This window comes from Haemorhous mexicanus, chromosome 18 (assembly GCF_027477595.1).
Source record: "Haemorhous mexicanus isolate bHaeMex1 chromosome 18, bHaeMex1.pri, whole genome shotgun sequence".
Classification (NCBI taxonomy): Eukaryota; Metazoa; Chordata; class Aves; order Passeriformes; family Fringillidae; genus Haemorhous; species Haemorhous mexicanus.
Window position 1 is genome coordinate 9,870,284 of NC_082358.1, and position 20,227 is coordinate 9,890,510.

The 20,227-nt window shown below is 47.5% G+C and overlaps 1 protein-coding gene across 7 annotated transcripts in view; it reads left to right on the top strand.

Moving 5' to 3' along the window:
- The window catches only part of KCNQ2 (potassium voltage-gated channel subfamily Q member 2), a 73,618-nt gene that overhangs the window by 29,168 nt on the left and 24,223 nt on the right, over positions 1–20,227 (top strand). For 3 of the 7 annotated variants that reach the window (XM_059862767.1, XM_059862770.1, XM_059862772.1), the window contains exons 7-11: positions 211–306; positions 993–1,087; positions 4,404–4,433; positions 8,327–8,395; positions 10,227–10,256. In XM_059862767.1, the coding sequence (XP_059718750.1) occupies positions 211–306; positions 993–1,087; positions 4,404–4,433; positions 8,327–8,395; positions 10,227–10,256 (320 nt within the window). Of the gene's footprint in view, positions 1–210; positions 307–992; positions 1,091–1,386; positions 1,442–4,403; positions 4,434–8,326; positions 8,396–10,226; positions 10,257–15,716; positions 15,771–20,227 lie in introns of those variants that run through there. The other 4 variants (XM_059862766.1, XM_059862768.1, XM_059862771.1 and 1 more) reach the window with 3 other exon arrangements.

The window sequence follows — 20,227 nt, forward strand, 5'->3', positions numbered from 1 at the left end:
GGAAAATTTGCAATTCTAGTGAGTGCCAGCAAAGTCTGCTGCCCCTTGGAGAGTGTATGCCATGATTACCAGGATGGAGACTCTTTCCTTCCTCAATGTTTGAATAAAAATGAGGGAAGAAAAAACCTTTGGAGGGAAAGCTGGCTACAATTTTTAAGTGGAAGTTTAACTAAACCTCTGCTAGTGGCAAATTGTTGTTCTCTTCCCCAGGGCATCTTGGGTTCAGGATTTGCTCTGAAGGTTCAAGAGCAGCATCGACAAAAACACTTTGAGAAGAGGCGAAACCCAGCAGCAGGCCTGATCCAGGTGAGGGTCTCATCCAAGGAGCCTTGTGGTGACACCATCCTGGTTTTAGGGGGCTTCATAGACTTTTAGAAGTTGGGGAGGAGACAAATGGGGCCGTGTGTGTAAGGTGTGAGACAGCAGCTGGTGACTGGGTTTGTCTGGGAATAAATGCCAGGAAATCAGCTATGGGAAAACAGCATATGTGGTAGGGAATCTAGAGAGAAAAGGGATGGAATTCAGCAAGCAGCCAGCTCAGCAAGACAAATGCATTAGGACAGTCTGTTTTCACCCTTTTTTTCTCCCCAAAGAGAATATTTATCCTGATATAAAGGTACAGTTGGGAGCATTTTCTTCACGAGAACAGATGTCCATGCAGAAGGCTTGCCTTGTTGTATGTCTTGGAGAATTGAAATTAGTCATTTTACATTCCCCTGCTCCTCTCTCCATATTTTTCACTTCTTATTGGGCAACAGCATCCATCCTGACCTCAGCCTGGCAGTGAATGCCTGGGACCTGCAGCATTTTTAACTGGGCACGCATGGTCAGGAGTATGATGGCACCACCCCAAGTTTGTCACTTTCCAAATCAAGGGGAAGTCAGAATGCTGGATCCATCCCATAGGACTTGGTGTGGTTGAGGTTTATAAACCCAGGGGTGGTTCTGGCCATGCCTGGGTGCACAATCCCACTGGGTTTTCTCCTGCACAGGCGGCTTGGAGATTTTATGCCACCAACCTGTCCCGGACAGACCTGCACTCCACCTGGCAGTACTACGAACGCACCGTCACCGTCCCCATGTACAGGTACCTCCTCCTCCAGCCTCCTCCTCCACTGCCTTCCTTGTGATGCCACTGTCTCCATAGTTATTTTTGTTATCTGAATATATAATTTTGCTTATTTATTTACTTTTTTTCTTGGTTGAAAAGTTGATTTTGAGCTCCTAAGGGCTGGAATATGCTTTTGCTTTTGGAGATTTTTTTGCTTTGTATTTTTTCATTGTTTTTCTTTTTGACTTGATTTTAATTTCCATGTTGCTTTGTGTTTTCTTTTTTTCTTCCCATGTCTTTGTGTGTGTACATGCTCTTCTTTTCATCTTTATTTCTCCACGCCTGCTGGTAGTTGCATTGTGTTGTGACAGTTGCCGTGCCCAGGTGTGAAGACTTCCCTCCAAGCTGCCCTGGATCATAGGTAAACACCACCCTCACCCTACGTGCAGCTTCTTGTGCCCTCTCAGGCTCTCCTTGCTGGTCCAACTGGTCTCTAATGGTCCTTCTGCCTTTCAGGAAACTTTTCTCCCACCCTTGACCAGCCCGGCCCTTTCCCAGGTGCATTTTCCCTGGGTCCTCCTTTCCTTTCTTTTCCTTTTTTATCTCTAAGAGGAGGAAAACTAACTCGGGATTCAGGGAGCGTTTTCCCATTTCTTGTATCTCATTTATCCATCCCAGGGAGTTGACACAAGCAGGGAATGACGTTGGAACCATGATGGATGAGGCTGCTGAGCACCAGAGTGTTTTAGCAGTACCCACCTGCCTTGCTCTACCTGCAGTAAAACCCAGCAGGTTTTTATGGTGAAACCACACAGGTTAGAGCAGTGCTGTGGAAATTCACAGCCTCCTGGGATTTGGAGCTTCATGGAGCTGGGTACAGAGTCCCCTACCATGCCTTCCAGCCCTCCAGGATATGGGGAAGCACCGCATCCTTCATGTCCCCTTTGGGCCTGGTGGCTTCCTCAGAAGCTAAAATGCTGTGCTCATTTTGACTCCACACCTCCCAGTATCCTGGGCAGGGCCAAGTGCCCCTTCCTAGTGTATTTTTAGAGCCTATCCATGACTCTCTGTGTTTGTAGAATGGTTGGATATGTTTGCTGGATGTTCCTGTAGCTCTGTGGGGTTTTGTTGGGTGTGGTGGGACTCCCTGTGCCCCATCTCCCTGCTCCCACGCAGGGGTATGGCCCAGCACTGAGCTGTGCCACTGCAGGAGTAATCCCTTCCTGATTTCCCATATTACTGGTGCCTTCTAGCCCTCAGGCAGACAGCCTGGATGTATTTCCTGGGGTAAGCTTAGCCTGTAATTCATACACAGCAGCCAGCCTCTTAACCCATCATAAAAACCTGTTGGAAGTCCCATTGTTGTGGTCAGTAAGTTCTCATTGGATTCATTCCCAGTGTGTGTCTGATTGGTTGCTTTTTCCCTAGAAATTTATGAACCAACTTTAAGATTTTATCTAAAAAACCCAAAACAACAACAACAACCCAACAGAACAGAACAAAGCTGTTTTCCAATAGCATTAAACCCACCCATTGAAACTCTCCCTCCCAGTACCTGACCTCCTGGCTGTACCTTTGCAGCACTGCCTGGGATCAGCTACTGGAGAGGATGAGGATGGAGCTTGGCCCAAAATCCACTGCAAAATGCAGGCACTCAGGGCTTGTTTTCAGTGGACTTTGCCAGATTTTACTGCTCTTTGAAATACTGAACTTACCATGCAGCCAGACATGCAGTGACACCCTTTTGATTACCTGTTACACAACCCACTTGTTAAAACCTGTATTTCCACAGAGCTAATATGCAGGAAGAAATCTGAGCTAAAGATCTCCAGAAAAGGCTAAATAGAAACTCTGGGGAGGAGAAAGAGGAAAAAAAAAAGTAGTTTGGAGAGCCTGCTTATCTTGAGTAGAAAGCCAAGACAGATTTGTAGCAGGGTTGTAGCAGTTTTGCTGGCTTCTGCTGTGGGTGCTGCTCAGCCCCACACAGCAGTGTCACCCTGGGCTTCCTTAGAAATGGATTTCTCTGAACTCTCAGCTTCTCCCTTAAATCCCAGCTCCTGTTTGTGCAGGATCAAGTGAATATCACCTGGGTGAGTGAGCTGTGGGTGCACCAATGGGTTCAGCCCTCAGTGAAATGGTTTTACCAAAAACCAGTGAACTCCTCCCGAATATGTTTTGAATGCTGTCAAATAAATTAAGTGGATTTTTTTTTTTTTAAAGGGAGTTACTGTATGTTCTGGCTGCAGCTTGCATCACTCACACTGACCATCTCTCCTTGCCTCCCCACTTCCCCAAGCCAGCTGGCAGGCAGTGACAGCCCTGTGCTGCTGCTGGTGCTGCTGCAGCCACAGCAGCATGTCAAGCCCAGCAGCCCCTTAAGGCTGTGGCTGCTGACATGTGGCTGCAGTCCACAGTGTGGTTGGGAAGTGGGCTAGAGGAACACAAAATCCCCTCTCTGGTGCCCGGGGATGATCTGCAGTCACCACTGCCTCAGCATCCTTTCTGCTCAACACTGAGCTGCTCATCCCTCATAGCAGGAGCCTGTGCCTTTAGCTCATCTCTCTTCCCAAGGCATCTCTGGAAAGGCTTGGCTGCTTGATATGAGAAAATTGTTACAAGTGCCTTGGAGGAGCTCATATGGCTCCAGAGCATCACTCCAATCACTGCAGTAGAGCTACTCTGATTTGTCTGGGGGAAAATATGGTGGCCTCTGAGAGAATCCCAGATTTCATCTTTAAATCCAGTATGTGGTAGGACCAAATTCTGAAATGTGCACAAGGCTTCTGTGTGTGCCGGTATGGTTTGGGTTGGTGCACCCAGACATGATAAATAACCTGTCCTGCATCAGCCACTGGATTTATCGGGAAAATAATCTGCTCTTATTGTCACTAATGAGAGCAGGGCCTTGCTCTGAACTGCTGTCATATATTGGCCTTCACTAAAACAGCCAAACCCATCACACATCCTGCCCTTCCAGCAGCCCAGCCCAGGGTGTCCCTGGCTGGTGGGGCTGAGGGCTGTGGGTATCCCATGGAAGGTCTCTGGGAGGTCCCCACACTTTCCCTGCCCCGTGGTGCCCATTTGCTCTCAGAGCAAGGTGCCAGCTGCCTGTCCCTGAGGGTGACACAGGCATGCCATGGCTCCTGAGCCAGCCACAGCAGGAGCCAGCTCAGTCCATGCTCCTGTGCCTACCTGTGAGCCTGGCCACAGCATCTGCTCCTGGGGACACACTTCGTTCATATGCTAATTTTCTTTATTCTGTTTCTTTCCCCCTCTCCTCCACCCCAACTTCCCCCCCTGTTTTTCTTTCTCTTACCCCTTTTGGTTTTCTTTGGTGAAAACACTTGAAAAGCACGCAAACGCAAACGTATGGTGCCTCCAGGTATGAAGTGCATGTGACCCTGAAAGTGTGTGTCATGTCACTCCTTGTTCTTCATTTGGGACTGTAACATGCAAAACCTTGAATTAAAAAAAAAAAAAACCAAACAACAACAACAACAAAAAAAGAAAGAAAATAAGACAGAAACCTTTGAAAATGAGTTTTTTCCCCAAGGAATGAGTGAATGAGTGAAAGCCCAAAGCAGACACGCCCTGCTGCTACTACAGACTAACCCCTGCACCTCCATGTACATTTTAGCTATTGGTACACACAAGTGTTGGGAAACTGCCAAAATGATGATGTCAGGAAGGAGGAGGGAGGCGTGCTTGAGAAGCTTGCTTTGTTAAGGATGATTTCTTGATGGTCTTTCCAACTTTCCCCAATTCATGCAACGCTTAACAAGAAAACCCCAATCATCTTCCATTGCCCTCTGCCCTCACTCCCGTGTGTTCCCTCTCTCCAACCCTCTTCTCCCATCCTTCATTCTGTCACTTATCTGGCTCTGAGCTGCAGGAGTTGTGCCCACCTGGCTTTGAGTTTGCTGGTGTGGTGGCACCACAGGGCACATCAGTGGTAGCACAGAATGAAACCTCCAGAGCAGCGGTGCCTGCCTTTGAGGGTAAAACCTGGAGAAAAGAAAGATCTGGAATGCTAAATTGATAGGATCTTTCATTTCTTCGAGTAATCCAATCTGATTTTTTGGTGGAAGAATGCTTCATCTCAGCAAGACTTTTCCATTTCAGGTTTTAGTTCCAAGACCCACCTAGAGCTAAGCTGTTATTAGCCACAGTTATTCAATCTGGGACTTATTAACCTTTTGGGATCAATCCAAATGCAAAGTCCTGGATATGGCTGTGTAAGATTTATGATAAATAATATTATCTCAGGTTCTGCAGAAAGGAGTAGATTTGCAAATCACAGGAGTATTTTATATGAGATGGGTATCTAAAGGTGTAGTCAAGTTAATATTTTAAGATGGGGAATAAATGACTTTCATTTCAAGACTGCGGGACAAGCTCTGTTCTTAGAGCAGTTTAAATCCTCCCTAGATGCAGTAATGCCACTAGAGCTGATGTGATTTAGTGTCTGATTTTGAAACCCAGTTCCAGTTTTCACAGATGCAAGTTTTACAGCCTTAGTAAATCACACTTACTGCTCTGTGTGCTTAATTTATAGCAAATTGCATCAATGAACTGCAAGTATAATATTAAGAATATATTTTCCTGTTGTGCTGAACAACAGCCTGTTTTGAGAATCAGACATTTTTCTATTATTGGCAGAGGAATAAAAATGTGCCACTTCTGTTCCCTTTGTCGTAATGAAGTATTTTATAAGCTTCACAAATGTTCTCAGTCATGAAAAATAGCTTCAGATGGAGACATGAAGTCGTGGTTAGGGCAAAAATTGGCTGCTCATAGAAACTCCAGCACTGCATGGAGGCTCATTTAGGTTCCCATCCCATTCCAGCACCATTCTCCTTGTCACCATCTCCTTAACTGTTCATCCTGGGACTGTTCCAAAAAATCATCGTGGCGTCCGCGAGCGTGTCGTGGTGTGTCCGTGTAGCTCCCACCGTGTTGTGTGCTGCTGCCCTCCTCGTCTTGTGGGGTTCTGGTGGTGTCCTGGCCCGAGGCATGACCTCCCTCCTGTCCCCTAATGCTTGAACAGTTCTCTGTGCTCCCAGGACCAGCGGATCCTCCTTTCCCTGCGGATACGGGAGCCGGCACCTGGAGTTAGCGTGGCCTTTCTCTGTGCTGTACTGGGAGGGGTGGTGGAGGCAGCTGGGGGGACCTGCAGCAGCTCACAGGTGTTGCTGTGGTGGGTGGCATGAGCTGTGTGTGTCCCGTGGTGTGCAGACTCCTCAGCCAGCTCCCCCTTAACCGGAACGCGCTTCCCTTGCTAACCAGTGGCACACGGACCAGCAGGAGAGAGAGAAAACATGAGGAGCCCCAGCCAGAGGTTCCTCCTGCACCTGGCATGGTGGCACCTGTGTCCCTTGTGCCCTGGGCACACACCAGGGCAGGCTCAGTTCAAGAGCTGTGCAGAGTTTTGCGTTTTTTTCTTTTTGAAGGTTCTGGAGAAATGGTGTGGTGCAGTAGCTGTTCCCCAAGCTGCTCTTGCAGTGACAGGTTAGGCTGAGGACTTTGCTGAGATTTAATTTCAGGTCAAGTATATGTTTTCACTTATTTTTAATAATAATTATTTCATTGAAATACTGGTTGTTTCCACTTCATGTGCACCAGGCCCATGAACCAACCACAGAAATGGTGAATTTCTGTGTTTGTTGTGTGTCTGTACTTCCTCATGGAAGCATCTGTGGTGGCCCAAGAGGTGGCCACCTTCAACACACTGCAGACCATGGGCTGATACAAAAGAAGTCAATTCTTTTGGAATCCTGAATCCTCCAGTCTTTTGAGCTAATGAGCTCCTCAGCTGAGACTCCCACCAGTGAGAGCCTGGGATTTGCAATCCCAGCTGGAGAAAATGGGGTGATTTTCCTGTGCTCTGCTGGGTATGGACCTCCCTGAGGAATTAATTCACCAAAGAAGAGCTGTGCACCCTTCATTACCTGCTGAGTACACCCTGTGCTGGATTTATGCACCACCTCTGCCAACCTGGAATGCATCCCCAAACCCGGCTGAAGGGAGGTGACAGCCCAGCACTCAAGCAGGGCTCCACTGCATCAAGGTCAGCTTCTTCCTGATGTCTGGAATGAAGAGGATCATTAATTCAGCAGATCAGGATGTGCTTTTCTCTGGATGGAAGCGACTGAGGAGCTGAGCCAAAATTTTTCAGGCCTATTTTTATTCTTTTCTCCATACTTAGAATTGGAAAATTTTCTGATTGCCTCAATCTTGTGAACACAAAATCTCTGCTGAACCACTGTGGTTTTGAGGATAAGTTTTGTGCCTGCAGAGAAGAGGCTTTTCCAGTTGAGTTGGATTTTTTTTTTTTAGGTGAAGTGTGAAACTACTGGTCTCATCATGACTGAAAAAATGTGAGCATGAATATCTCTATTTTATTAGAAGCCTCATTCCTTACAGTCTCCCCTGACACCTCCATCCTATGTTTCTGTTGGTTGAAAACCTGCCTGGGAATATCAATGTGAAATATTTATGGACCAAGCAATATTTATTCCCAGGGTCTCAGGGAAGAGCCCAAAAATGGATGTGGAGCTAATTCCATGTCTTTTAAGCACAAAAGCAGGATAGGCCACAGGATATTCTCTGGATTTTTAATTCTTACCAGGATTCCCATTGTCAGATTTTTTTATTTTTTTTTAACTGAGAAGGGAAGCAAGCTCTATCGTTTGTGGAAGGCAGTGACACAAGATTTTGTCTCATTTTAGGGCAAAACCTGACATGGAGAGTAGGAAATTGATTAAACTTGACTCTGGGGCACACTGCTTTTTCTCCTGGGGTGCTCCCAACCCCAGGTCCTTGTTTTCTCTGCTCCACAAGCTTCTCCTTCCCATGCCCTCCCACATTCCCAAGAGGAGCAGGGTTGAGTTTTCCTATTTTCCCCCAAAGCTGGAGTTTCTCTCCATTTAGCAATGCCAACCTGCCAGACTACAGCTCTGCCAAAACACCACCGGGCTGCCCAGAACCCTGGCAGCTGCTTGGTTTTGGGGAGGTTCAAAATCCAGTGGTGCAGACAAGTTTCTCTCTCTCTCTCGCTGTCACTTTCTCTCTCTTACCCCACTGCTCTGCCTCAGGACACTGTTGGAAGTAGCAGCCAAACCCCTCTCCATCCTTCCTGCGCTGTCCCCCAGCTGCAGTTGGTGGCACAAAGCTGGTTCTGGTTGAAAGGATGGGGCAGCAGGGGAAGTTGCCGAGACAGGAGGCTCTGGAATCACCTCTGTCTGGATATTAATGCCTGTTGTTTTCTCCCTCTAGACTCATCCCTCCTCTGAACCAGCTGGAGCTCCTGAGGAACCTGAAGAGCAAGTCGGGACTGACATTCAGGTTAGCAGCAGAGTTAAGAGAGTTTGGAACACACACACTTTGCAATATTTTTCTTTTTTTTTTTTCCTTTTTTCTTTTTTCCTTCCTGCCTTTTGCATATGGACATCCTTGAAGATGAAAGAGGTTTGACAGCTGGTCTCACATGGGTCACTCAGTGACCTCCTCCCTGCCCCTCTCCCGTGCTCTACATGAATTCCTTCAGCCTAACTTGGCTCTGGAGCAATGTCACACTGCTTGACTGACAACTCAAAGCCATATTCTCAAAGGGGCTGATGGAGGTAGTGATCCCAATCTTCCTCTGACCTTTCTGCTCCTCACCACACTCAGAGGACACTCAGGCCCATGATGTGTTAATTCATTCTCTGTTCCCTCCAGTGACAGCAGGCAAGGTTGCAGCAGTGAGACATTTTTGCTGAATTGGCTGGGGAAGGGTTTATGTGAATCCCCCAGAAGGGCAGGAGTCCTGCACCTTCACCCTCTGCTTGGGAGGGGCAGTTCTTGGGGTTTTGAGCACTCCAGGCTGCCCTGTTGGTGAATGGGGAGTGTGCAGACCCTGGGAGGGATGGAGAGGTGCCAGTGGGCATGGGAGCCAGCTGGGGGGTGTGGGATGGGGCCTGCCCTGGGCTGTGTGCCTCCCAAAGAATACACCTCTGGGCCAGCCTGAACAGTTTAAAATGTGAGTATTTGAGCTAATGACTGAAGCTGGGCTTCCAAGCTTTTCTGAGCAAGAAGCAGAGGTGGGGGGAAGGAGATTTTTCTTATTATTTCCAGGCTGCTGCCTTTAGCTGAGGGAGAGGGGTCAGGCTCTGTGCAGGTCTCAGTGGTCACTGCTGAGCAGCAGGGCCAGGGCTGGTGCAGCATCACACTCAGAGGACGCCTGTGTTAGGGGAGGCAGAGCTGTATCTGCTGAGAAAACACTGTCTGCTCCTTCTCTGGGGGGCTGCAGGGACAGGGCTGGTCAAGGCCCCCACTAAACACCATTCCCCAGTGTAGGAGTTGTGAATCAGAGCAGCTTTTCCTCATTGCTGGAGGGAAATACCACCGCAATGCCTGCTCAGTGAAGGTGAGGGGTGTTTTTCAGTGTGGCCTTAGCATGGCTTGCAGTGTCCTGGCTGCTCTTTTGTAGGCATTCAGCTCACGTTGTCCTCAGTGATTTTTCGGGGCAATCCAGTTTCGGATCACAATATGAAACTGCAAACACAGATTGTGGTGTCCCACTGCCTCCATGCTGCCTTTGCCAACTACTTTGGTAAAGTAGCTGCCAAAGACTCTGGAGGCACAAACCCCACCTGAGGTGTCAGGATGCCAGGGAAGGGGTCCATGCTCCTTCCCACCCATGTCCAATCCCAGCACCCAGCGTGAATCCGTGCATTCAGAGATCTGACACGAGCTCTGTCCCAATGGCCAGGGAGGAAAAGTGAATGCACCAAGATCATGGGAGCCATTCAAACTCTTCCCCCTGTGCAAAACATGAGGGCAGTGCATTTCCAAAGGAAGGGGCCAGCTCTCTGAGCCCACAGAAGTCCTCCTGTGCTCACACAAATCACACGACCCTCAGGTGTCTCAGTGCTGCGTAGGCACAAGGATGGGTTGGGATGAAATCTTCAACCCTGTGCGTTGTATGTGTCTTCTCTGAGGTTGTGTGAGTCTCCAGTGATCTTCTGTCCGGGCCAGAAACTCCAGGAATTAAGTGCTCCTTTCCCTTTCTTCTGTCCACAACTTCCACTTAGTTGTATTGTTGGTATTGTCGTTTCGTTATGTTTTAACAGTGAAGCAGCAACATCTTTTGCCACCTGACACCATGCTAATGTACTATTGCTTCTGTTTAAAGGAAAGAGCAGCAGCCTGAACCATCGCCAAGGTCTGTATCACTGCCAACAAGCCATCCCCATGCATTCCCTGTAGATTTCTGTGTGTGTGTGTGTACCATGTCGTGGCACCATCGAGGGAAGCATTCCTAGGTATTACCGTGCTTTTCCTGTGCTGTGCAGTCCGATGTATCTACGTGTATGCTGGACCTTAAATCATATCTTCCCTCCAGTCTGCCTCGGGCTGGAGCAGGGTAGTGAGGCTGGGGGGGTATGGAGAGTGGTGAAAGCACAGGCAGAGCTGGCAGGCACTCACGGGGGTGACAGCAGGGCTTTGGTTTACGCTTCTTTATTTTATTTTGGTGCTGGGGTTATAGCTGAGTAACTCGGTATAACGCAGGCTCAACGTGTGCCCAGGGCAGGTGAGGCTTTGCCTGTGTCTCTGTCACCCGTGCTGGGCAGAGGTGACGTGGGGAACACGAAGCCATCGCCATGTCACCGCGTTAGCAACTTCTGCTGAGCTCCTCTCGCTGCAGGGCACGGCGTGGACCTGCTGCTCCGTGGGACACAGGAGGGCTCTCTGGCACGGCACGAGGTGGCATGGCAGAGATGCCCTTGGTCCTCCCCATTCCCTGGGGAGGAGGCACATTCCCTGCTCCATCTTCCCTCCACGCCTCGAGCCCACGGTGCAGAGCGTGCTCTGGATCGTGGCGAGCACCTTCCAAGGGCAGCTGTAAATCTCACTTGTGGTAGAGCTTTTCTCCGTTCACAACTCCCAGGGAAAGCAGCAGGGCTGGTGTTTGGGATACTTTTAGGACACTCTTCATCCACTTAAAAGTATTTAATTCTGGGATTTTTTTCGTCCTGTATTTTCCAGTTCTTTTAAAGAATAATTCTGGAACTGAATCTCTTTTTTTTTTTTCCTTGGCTGATGAGACACAGATGATCAGTGGAGATCATCTGCTTGGCTTTCTGATCTTCCATCTCATTCCTCAAAACACAGCTTACAGCCTAAATTTTGTAAACAATGAATACATTTTTCAGAAGTGCAGCTAGAGCCAGGCATTCTGCAGATGTACCTCTCTGCCATGCCTCTTAGCTTATAAGAGGCCAGAAGCTAATTTTTCCTTGGCATAAAAGCCAACCAAAGATATCTGGGTAGATATACTGCTGACTAAAGGGTGGAAAATTTTATCTTTCCTTCCTTCCTTCTCCCTCTCCCCACCCCCCCTTTTTTTTTTTTTTTTCTGTCATTCATTTGAGCTTTTCTTTGCAAGCAGAACCTTTGTAGCACTCCATCTACTTTCCTGCCAAATAACCCAAATCTCCAAGATCATGTTTCAACTATCCAGATTTTGGTTTTTTTTTTTTTTTTGTTTTTTTTTTTTTTTTTGTTTAAGTGCAGCTCGAGTGAAGGCAGCCTCCATCCAGGATTATTAAAGCAGGGAGCATTACTTGGGAACAGCTCTCTGGGAGCAGACCAAGGCTGAAATCTTGGCCACCTGCCTGTGGAGGGTCAGAATTTAATCCCAGGGTCTGGCTGCTCCGCTGCCCTGCCTCAGCCAGCAGTAAACTTTGGATGCATCAAAGGGTAAATCCACATTTCTTATAGTGCAATGAGAAAAAAATCCCTGTTCAGCCCCATCTGCTCCATAGCCAAGGAAATCTGAGTTCTGACAGTCTCTTACAGGGTTACCCCAGCCAGCATCCCTGCAATCTAATCAGACTAAACAGTCTTATTTCTGAGTCACTAGCCTTATTTCTTATTTTTGAATCTCTGTCCTGTCTTGCAGGGTTCATATTTATTTACTTGGCACCTGAAGTTGAGTACAATATTTCTTCATAGAGGTTGCAGGTTTTTCCCTGATTATTTTCTACTTTCTCAGCCTTATGTCACAGAAAGAAGTAAAAATAGTCTTTCCCTGTGCTTTTTCAGAGTATTTTTTACTATTTATAGGTCCTTCATCAGAGTAATTTCCAAGTGCTGTTTCCTGCTCCTGTGGTGCATCTGTCTCTTGTGACACTGATGGGTTTAGTTGCTAAACCCCAGCCCAAGGAGGGCTGAAGCTGAGGGTCTGGAGCTGCTGTGCAGAGCTTTAAAGTTTATTCCATACCCTTCAGTTCTGCTGCCATGGCAGCACCAAAGCTCCTTCCTTCTGATTTGTTAGGGCAATACCAATTCTACCTGTCCCCACTGTCCTTTTCCTTTCATCTGATAATGCCTCAGACCTCAGGAAGGATTTTTGTGTTCAAGGGGGCCCAAATTCCCTATTTTCCCCAATAAAATTTTCTGGGTCTTTTACATTCACATCCCAAATCTTCCACCCACTCGAATTTCCAGCAGCCTCTCGGTGATGCTCACTGTGTCATCCTGCCCTTAGAAAAGAGAACTCATCCTGTTTCTCTGCCCACCTGACAGTTAATCACCCACTTGCTGGTGATGCTTCACTCAGGAAGCTCCTGGGGATGAATTGTCTCTCTTAGCAGACCCCAGCTCTTCACTTTTACTGCTTCAGCTGGGAAAGGATTTTTCACTTTGCATTTCCATTGCTGTAAGGAAACAGTCTTACACCTGGAGGGAACTGGATGTTCCTCCTGTTTTAGTGATTTGTAGGGAGTGGCTGATTTCCTACATCCTTCTTTCCATAACTGATACACCACAAACCCCCTGCAGCAAATGGAACAGAAAGAGCTTTTTCACTACTTTTCACCTTATTATATGTCAGTTTAGAGAAGGGATGCTGGCATGGCACACGGGATTATGCTGTGCAGGATAAACATTGTCTTGCAAGGTCAGGGAGCATCCCAAGCATTCTGCCAGAGCAGAGGGTGGCTGTTGGGGTCCTGCCCTCTGACCCCATTGCTGTTGTGGCCATGCTGATTTCTGCCCACACAGCACTGGGAGAGCTGCTGCCCAGGCTGGGAGGACAGGAGGAGGTGATGGGGTCAGTGTGGCAGAGGCTCGGGGTCACCTGGAATTTCTCTTGGGTGGCTTTTGATTTAGTCTTGGCACAAAATGGGACAGCTGATCTGAGGGACAGGTTATGTCCTTTCTCTATGGTTTCTGCTTTGTTTTTCCACCACGAGCTTGTCTGCATCCCCATCCAAGTGCTGGGAATGCTCAGTGCTGCCTCGCTTGGGGGCCAGGAGCTCACCTCCCCCAGAGGTGGAGCCCAGGCTGTGATGAGCAGAAGAGATGCTGGCCTTTTTCTACATGCCATGTACCCCTTCCTCACTTTTTATTTTCCTCCCTTTAAAAAAGCCAAACACTTTCAGAGCCTCCTGTTGCCCATCACTGTGGGTGTTGTGTCCCTGCCCCAGCCAAGCACTGCCCCCTGCCCCTCCCCAGGCTGGCTGTGCTGCCAGGGCACCAGGACCCATCCCACCTCCGGGACCCCACTGCTGCCATGCAGGGTCCAAAAACAAATCCACTCTCCTTCATATCCCCAGGGAAGGGGGCATGCTCTCTGCTAGGGCTTTTCTCACCCCTCCTGCTGCAGAAAGCCAGCAGATCAGAGTGGTAATGGGGGGTGATTACTCTTGTGTTAATCAGGCTGAAAATTAGCTGTGGCATCTCATTTCTGTTTGTTTTGCTTTGATTGTAATGTCAAAAAGACAGACACATGGTTCACCAGGGCTATGGAGGCTTCTGTCTGAAATGTGGGCTTCAGATGCTCTTTAACAGATGGTTTGAAAAACATCTGAAGGCATCCACGACCACATTTCTTCCTCTTGCATTTTCAAAAATACAATTGGGTGAGAAAATTAATGAACCAAATGATCATAATAACACATTCATATCAGAGAAAAAGAAACAGAAGGATTCCAGGGAAGTGGGAAGCTAAAACTCAGATTACTTTGTCCAGCATGAGTTCAGTGCTGTAGGTGATGAGAGGAACCTCTTTGGAAGGTTGTTCTCAGCTGTGGCTTGTCCTGGAGCTCAGCAGGGCCTTGCCTGTGTACGGGGTGAATGCTGGGCTGGGTCCTTGTACCGTGTGTGTTTATCTGTGTGTATATCTCTCTCTCAGTGTGTGTATATGTCTGTCTGAGATACACACAACCCCAAGATCTCTCTTCAGGGGTGTGATTAAGGCTTCTGTACGCACTGGAGGATGCCTTTGGTTGACTCAGTGGGCCCCTGCTCATCCAGCCAAGGATGTCCAAGGTGTCCCAAACCTCTGCTGCCCATGAAAACCAGAGTCAATCATAGGAACCCCATGGGCCACATGAGCCTGGGCTGATGTTTGGCCTTCTAACCAATTTAACTGGTGTCAGAGACTCATGCTGGGACTGACAGTAATCTGGAAATAATCAGTTGCCTTTAGGGGAGCGGATTATTTGCACGGAAGGAACTGCATCTTTCTGGAGGGACTGCAGAGGAGACTGAGAGGAGAGAAGCCCATGTGTCTCCCTGAGGCTCTGCATGCTCAATCTCCCACTCCTACACCAGCTCCAGGACAGCCCTGGTAGCACCACCGGCCCTTGGGGCTACCTGGGGATGCAGGGTCCCATTGTGGACACCTGAGGAGGCCCCAGGATGCCGAGGGCAGTGTCAGCTGAGCTTGCATGGGATGCTGTGCCCGTCAGCTCCTCTGATTACCCACATCAAGTGTAAAATAAGACTGGGATTTGATGCCCTTCAGCCTTTGCAGTCTGCCCCTGAATTCAGCAAGAGCTGCCTGCTGGTGGTTGGTGGCCTGGTGGGGTGATGGGGCCACGTCATTCCCCTTCCACAGGTAGAGGGCTGCTCCATGGCGTGGAGGACCCTGGTCCTGGTGGGGATCTCCTGGCAGGGCAGTGCCTGAGCAGCCTTTTGGGATGGAGCTGTGGTGGTGCCTCCTCAAAGTCAGCAACTCCCCAGAAGTGGTAGGCCCTGTCTGAAAATCATTAATAAAACCAGATCTGTGAACACAGATGTTCAACTCCCTTCTCATAAGGGACTGCACCACACCCTGTTTTTTATCTATTTTTGTTTTTTTCAATGCCAGGCTTAATAGAAGGGTATTTTCCATATCAAATAATTCACAGATTAACTAGCTCTTTTTGTGAGTGGGTTTATTTTTGAAAAAAAAAAAAAAAAAAAGAAATTTGAGCTTTTTGGACGTTGTTTGACAAAACAAGTTAAAGTTTTGGCTTTCCATGGTTTACACAATTTGAAAAATCTTACTTTTTAAAAATATATTTAGAGGAAGAACAGAGTATTTTTTTTGTTTCCAATACAGATGAAAAATCTTCCTGCGGTTAATTGTAGATAAACTGACACCACCAACTCAATGAGCATAATGCCTCGTGTCTAATAATTAAATTTACTCACCACAGTGAAACAAATTTCAGAAACCCTCATGATTTTTGATTTACCTTTTTTTTTTTCCTCACTGAACACTCAAACAGAACAATCCTGTCATGAACCCGGCCCTCAAAACACCTGTCTTTTAAACCCAGAGTCCATAATCAAAAGTTTCCTGTCTGGCATTTGCTTCCAGGTCTAATTTTTACTCTCCCCTCATTTCCAGTAAAAGCAAACCGTGCAGAGAGTCACTATGCGGATGCTGCTCAGGAAACTCTAGGTACCACGGGAAATGCGTCGCACGAAACTAATCAAAAGCTGCACGGCTCATTCTCCCTCTACCCTGCTACCACCCGTTCTGATCACTTCTCTGCTTAATAGAGGTACTAGATGAGTAAAAAAAAGGTGGAAGAGCCTCCCCGCTGCCCGCCCCGAAATTAGAGCCTTCCCTGGCTGCCAGTTGTGCAGAGCGCACGAAGCGAAGGGATGAGGATGGGGAATTTGGGCTGGGCTAGCCAAGCCAGTGTCTGCTCAGCAAGGGAGGAGGCCAGGAAAAGAAGTTAAACAAATCATGGAAAATTTAAAAAAAAAGGCAAAATTTAAATTTAATTTTTTTTTTTTTTTAAAGATCCCTTCCTCCCTATTGCTCCATCCCTCCTCAAGGTCCAGGGAATCCTTGCAAATTGACTTGCACTGTACAGCAATGTCCAGTTAGTAGCATGAGAAATACCAGCTTCCTGCCTCTGCTCAGTCACCATTCCTTTGGCTCTCTGACCGTGACAAATTGACCTTTCCTAGCCTGGTGGCCTTTGGAAGCCACAGCTTGCCTATCTAGCACCTCTACTACGCAGCTAGAGAAGGACTAATCTCAGCCTGTCCCGCCAGACGTAGGGGACAGGGCTCCCCTGAGCGTTGACATTGGCCTTGTGAATGGTTCTGTTTCTAGACCCCCAGGGGGACAGACAGCTTTAGCTCAGGGCTTTGTACGAGCAGGGTTTGCATCTTTTTCATCCAGCTGACAACTGCTAGGTGTTTTCAGGGACTTCCCAACCAGCATCCCTTAGTGCACCCACGGCCATAGACACAGACACATAGATCTTATCTCACTTGTGCATAAATACTTCCACACCTGCACTGGAAGAGTCTCTGCCCCCACCCCTGCTCCTCAGCAGCAAACATGCACCTTCTTGATCTCCCACTGCCCAGAGTTTGCATGCTGTGAATGCTGGCAGGGGACCCCCCAGCTCCTTGCCCCACAGCCAGGCAGGTGGACAGCCCAGGAGTGGCAGGGCACTGAGTGATGCCGCATGTTTGTGAACTCGGATTTTTGCATGCTCTTTTTTGGAGTCCGTTTTAATTCTCAAAATCACCAGTCTCTGTATCCCTCAGAAAGCCAACAAACTACAGCTTTGAAAGTATAAAACTGCAGCTCTAACAGTATATGTATCTCTGATTTTCTTCATTAATTGTTTCAACCTGTATCTTTTCTTTTCTTGCTATTTTTTGACCTGCTGGCTCTTTTTATTCTCTGTCAGTCTAGAGGGTAGGACTCATGGCTGAGGTTTGCATGTACCAGGTGCTCAGAAGTAGAGTGGTAAATCCCATCTCTGAATGGGTAACAAAGAGGAATGGGGCATGATCTAGGATTCCTAAAAAGCAGTTTCTCTGTGGTAGGAAATCCTTTACATCTGGGTAAATAGCCTGAACCTCTGAATCAGCTTCCTGCTACATATTTAGTGGTGCTATGGCCTTCCTTGAAGGTTAGCCTTGAAAAGTGTGGGTAAATATTGGGTGATCATCAGTTGCACAGACAGCATTTCAAGACAAATGGCAAAGATTTGGTCAACAGTCTAGCTGGAAAAAATGATCCTGACTTCTGTGGTGTTTCCATTTGCCAGGTGAGGTTGTTTTATGTGTGGAGGTGTAGTGTGAGCAGGGACTCCTCCCCAGAGAAAGCCTCCTCTCAGTTGCTTAACACTGAGGTTATTTTTGGCAGAGATGAAAATGAGCAGTGCTATTCATAATCTGTCCTCTCATCTGTTCGTGTCTAGTTCTGTTTTCTGGAAAATCAGCCACTCTGATCTCAATGTCTTCCTCGCATGTCTTCCTAGGCATGGATTTTTAATTGCTAGAGCCAGTGTGATTGTTTTCTGTTTTCTACTGAATTCCTTCCCACTGTGGTCTTCATTTCATCTCCCCCATCTTGATTTCTGCAAGGGAAAGGGAAGATGAAACAAAAGTGTTAGCTCAATATCTTCTTAATCTGTTGGAGGGTCTGAAAAGAAGGATGTCAGACTGTGGTTTTTCCAGTCAAAAAGGAGCCTTGGACTTTGGAGTAGCTACAAGAGCATCTTTGTTATCATCCATCCTGAACGTAGTGTTATACACACTGTGCTTTAGTAGAACTGTGGGTTAACTGTGAAGGGATGTAAAAATAATTCAGATGTCTTGTTTCTCTGGACCCTTGGGCGTCTGCCCCCAATCCCCACTGCACAAACTCTTGGGGCAGATGCCAGCACTTTGATGCAGCTCAGGCTGAGTGCTAAAAGCCTTCATCTAGGATGCGCATAACGAAATAACAGCACATGATGAGGCAATCATGGAAAACTCAATGTAGGTAAATTAATAGGAAACTCCTTAGAAGCTGTGGTTTCTTAATGTACTAAACCAATGATCTTTAGTCAATAAATGCAATAACACATTCATTTTTAGACAGTAATGTAACTACACCAAGCCAGATTATCAGCTCTGTCATATTCTGCTTCATAAGAGACTTTCCTTCCACACTCAGAGAAGAGGGCACCTCACAGTGGGAAGAGCACCCAGAGCAGTGAAGGAAAGGTGTTTGCAGAGCCCTTGACTGGCCTGTGGCTCTCTGGGTGGAGCAGGTTCCTCAAAGGCTGGTTTGAGAATGATCAGCCAGCTCAGAGGTGCAGCCTGGCTGCTTTGCTTTGCTCCCAAAATGTAGCACAGCCGAGCTGGCAGACAGCAGAGGGAGAAGATGCAGGATGTGGCTGATGTGGTGTCTGACAGCACTCAACACCAGTCTGGGAGAAGAGGGCTGGGAATTAGGAAGAGATGGGTGATTATTAGCAGAATGCTGCAGGACAGCAAAGGTTACAGATGTGAGTCTGCTCCTCTGTCCCTTCACTCATCTGAGGCCCTGTGCTTTTCTGTGCTCATGTGGTGGCTGCAGGGATGCTGCAGCTCCAGTCTTTGCCATCACAGCATCAGTGGCTCCCATCCAAGTCTAGCACCGTGGTTGTGGATGAGGAAAAGGAGAGGGATTACTCACTGTGACAGGATCACTGGCTGATGTTTTGTTTCCCTTACACCCAGGTTTCTCTGCTTCTAGAAACTGCATTCTCTAGTCTGAATTCACCTTTTAGCAGTGTTATTTTCTGGAATCACTGGAGGCCAACCAGGCCTGAGCCTGGTTTTTGTTTTAGTTGTGGTAAATCTTGCATACACAGTTTTATTTTCCTTTCCTCCACGTCTCCAGTAATTGTTGTCTGCCTCTTACTCACAGCAGCAAGCAGACTGGAGCCCTGTGATAGTCACAAAGGCCATCATTCACTCCTGGCACTCCTGCCTGCTTTTAATGAGTTGTTCTCATATGCCACAAGCTCAGCACAAACTCTTGATTTAAAAAAAGCCCCTCATTTACCAACAGGAGACAGCCTTTCTCTCCTGGCCACAGCTTCTCAGCAGAATGAGCAGTGATACTGGTTGAGTTTGGATGCACAGATGGATCTGGGTCTGTGCTAGTCCGACTCATTCTGGCTAGCTGAGAAGAAAATGAAGTAATGGCTCAAGCATAGTTTAAAATCAATGACAAGACCTTACAACTGATACTTTTTATTGATCTGGAATTACTGCTAATGTAATGAGTCCACATTTTTTTTAAAGTGCTGATTTAATACTATAGAGAACTGGAATAAACCCCAAACCAGAGCATTTCAAACAGGAGCTTAAACCCCTGGCATCCTAATGAGGCTGATGGCAGCTCATTTTGAAGGTCAGTACTTGTGCCTTTCTCTGCTGAGTGCTGGGCAGTTGGACTTAACCAAGATGCAAAGCCCACTAAAGCAGTGAACATCATCCAGTTTCTCCAGCATGGACTCTCATTTTTTGACTGGCAACAGAGAAAAATCAGCTCAGTTTCTACCCTTTGTTAAATTCAAGTCAAAACCTGAATATTTATAAACCTTCCCCACAGTCAGCCTGGAAAGGTAATTTATTGCTATCAAATCTGTTTTCATAGATGCCACTTGGAGTGGACCTAGAATTAAATCACAACCTGATTTAAACCTGGGATTTAAACCTGGTAGGCTGTTGTGGCTTCCCCTAGTCTGTGCCTCTGGTTGCAAAGCCACAGTTCCCTTTCCCTTCCTCCCCCTGGCACGAGCAGAGCTCCTGCCCCGTGCTCGCGCCGCTGTCACGACTGTGAGCGTCCATCTGTCCCTGCTGTCCTCACCTTCGTGTCACCAACACCTCCCACTCAGCTGAGGCTCATTACCATCCTGGGGTGACATCCCAACACCACCTCTCTGAGGCACTCTACATCCCCGTCCCTCTGCATGACTTTCTGGTTGAGTGAGAACATGATCTTGGATTAGCTGACAACATATATCCCTATGTATGTCTGTATTTCTTTGGGATTTTTTTTCCTACCAGCTCCTGCAGACCCCAACAGCATCCTTCTCTGCAGGGATTGTACTTGCATGTGATTCCAGG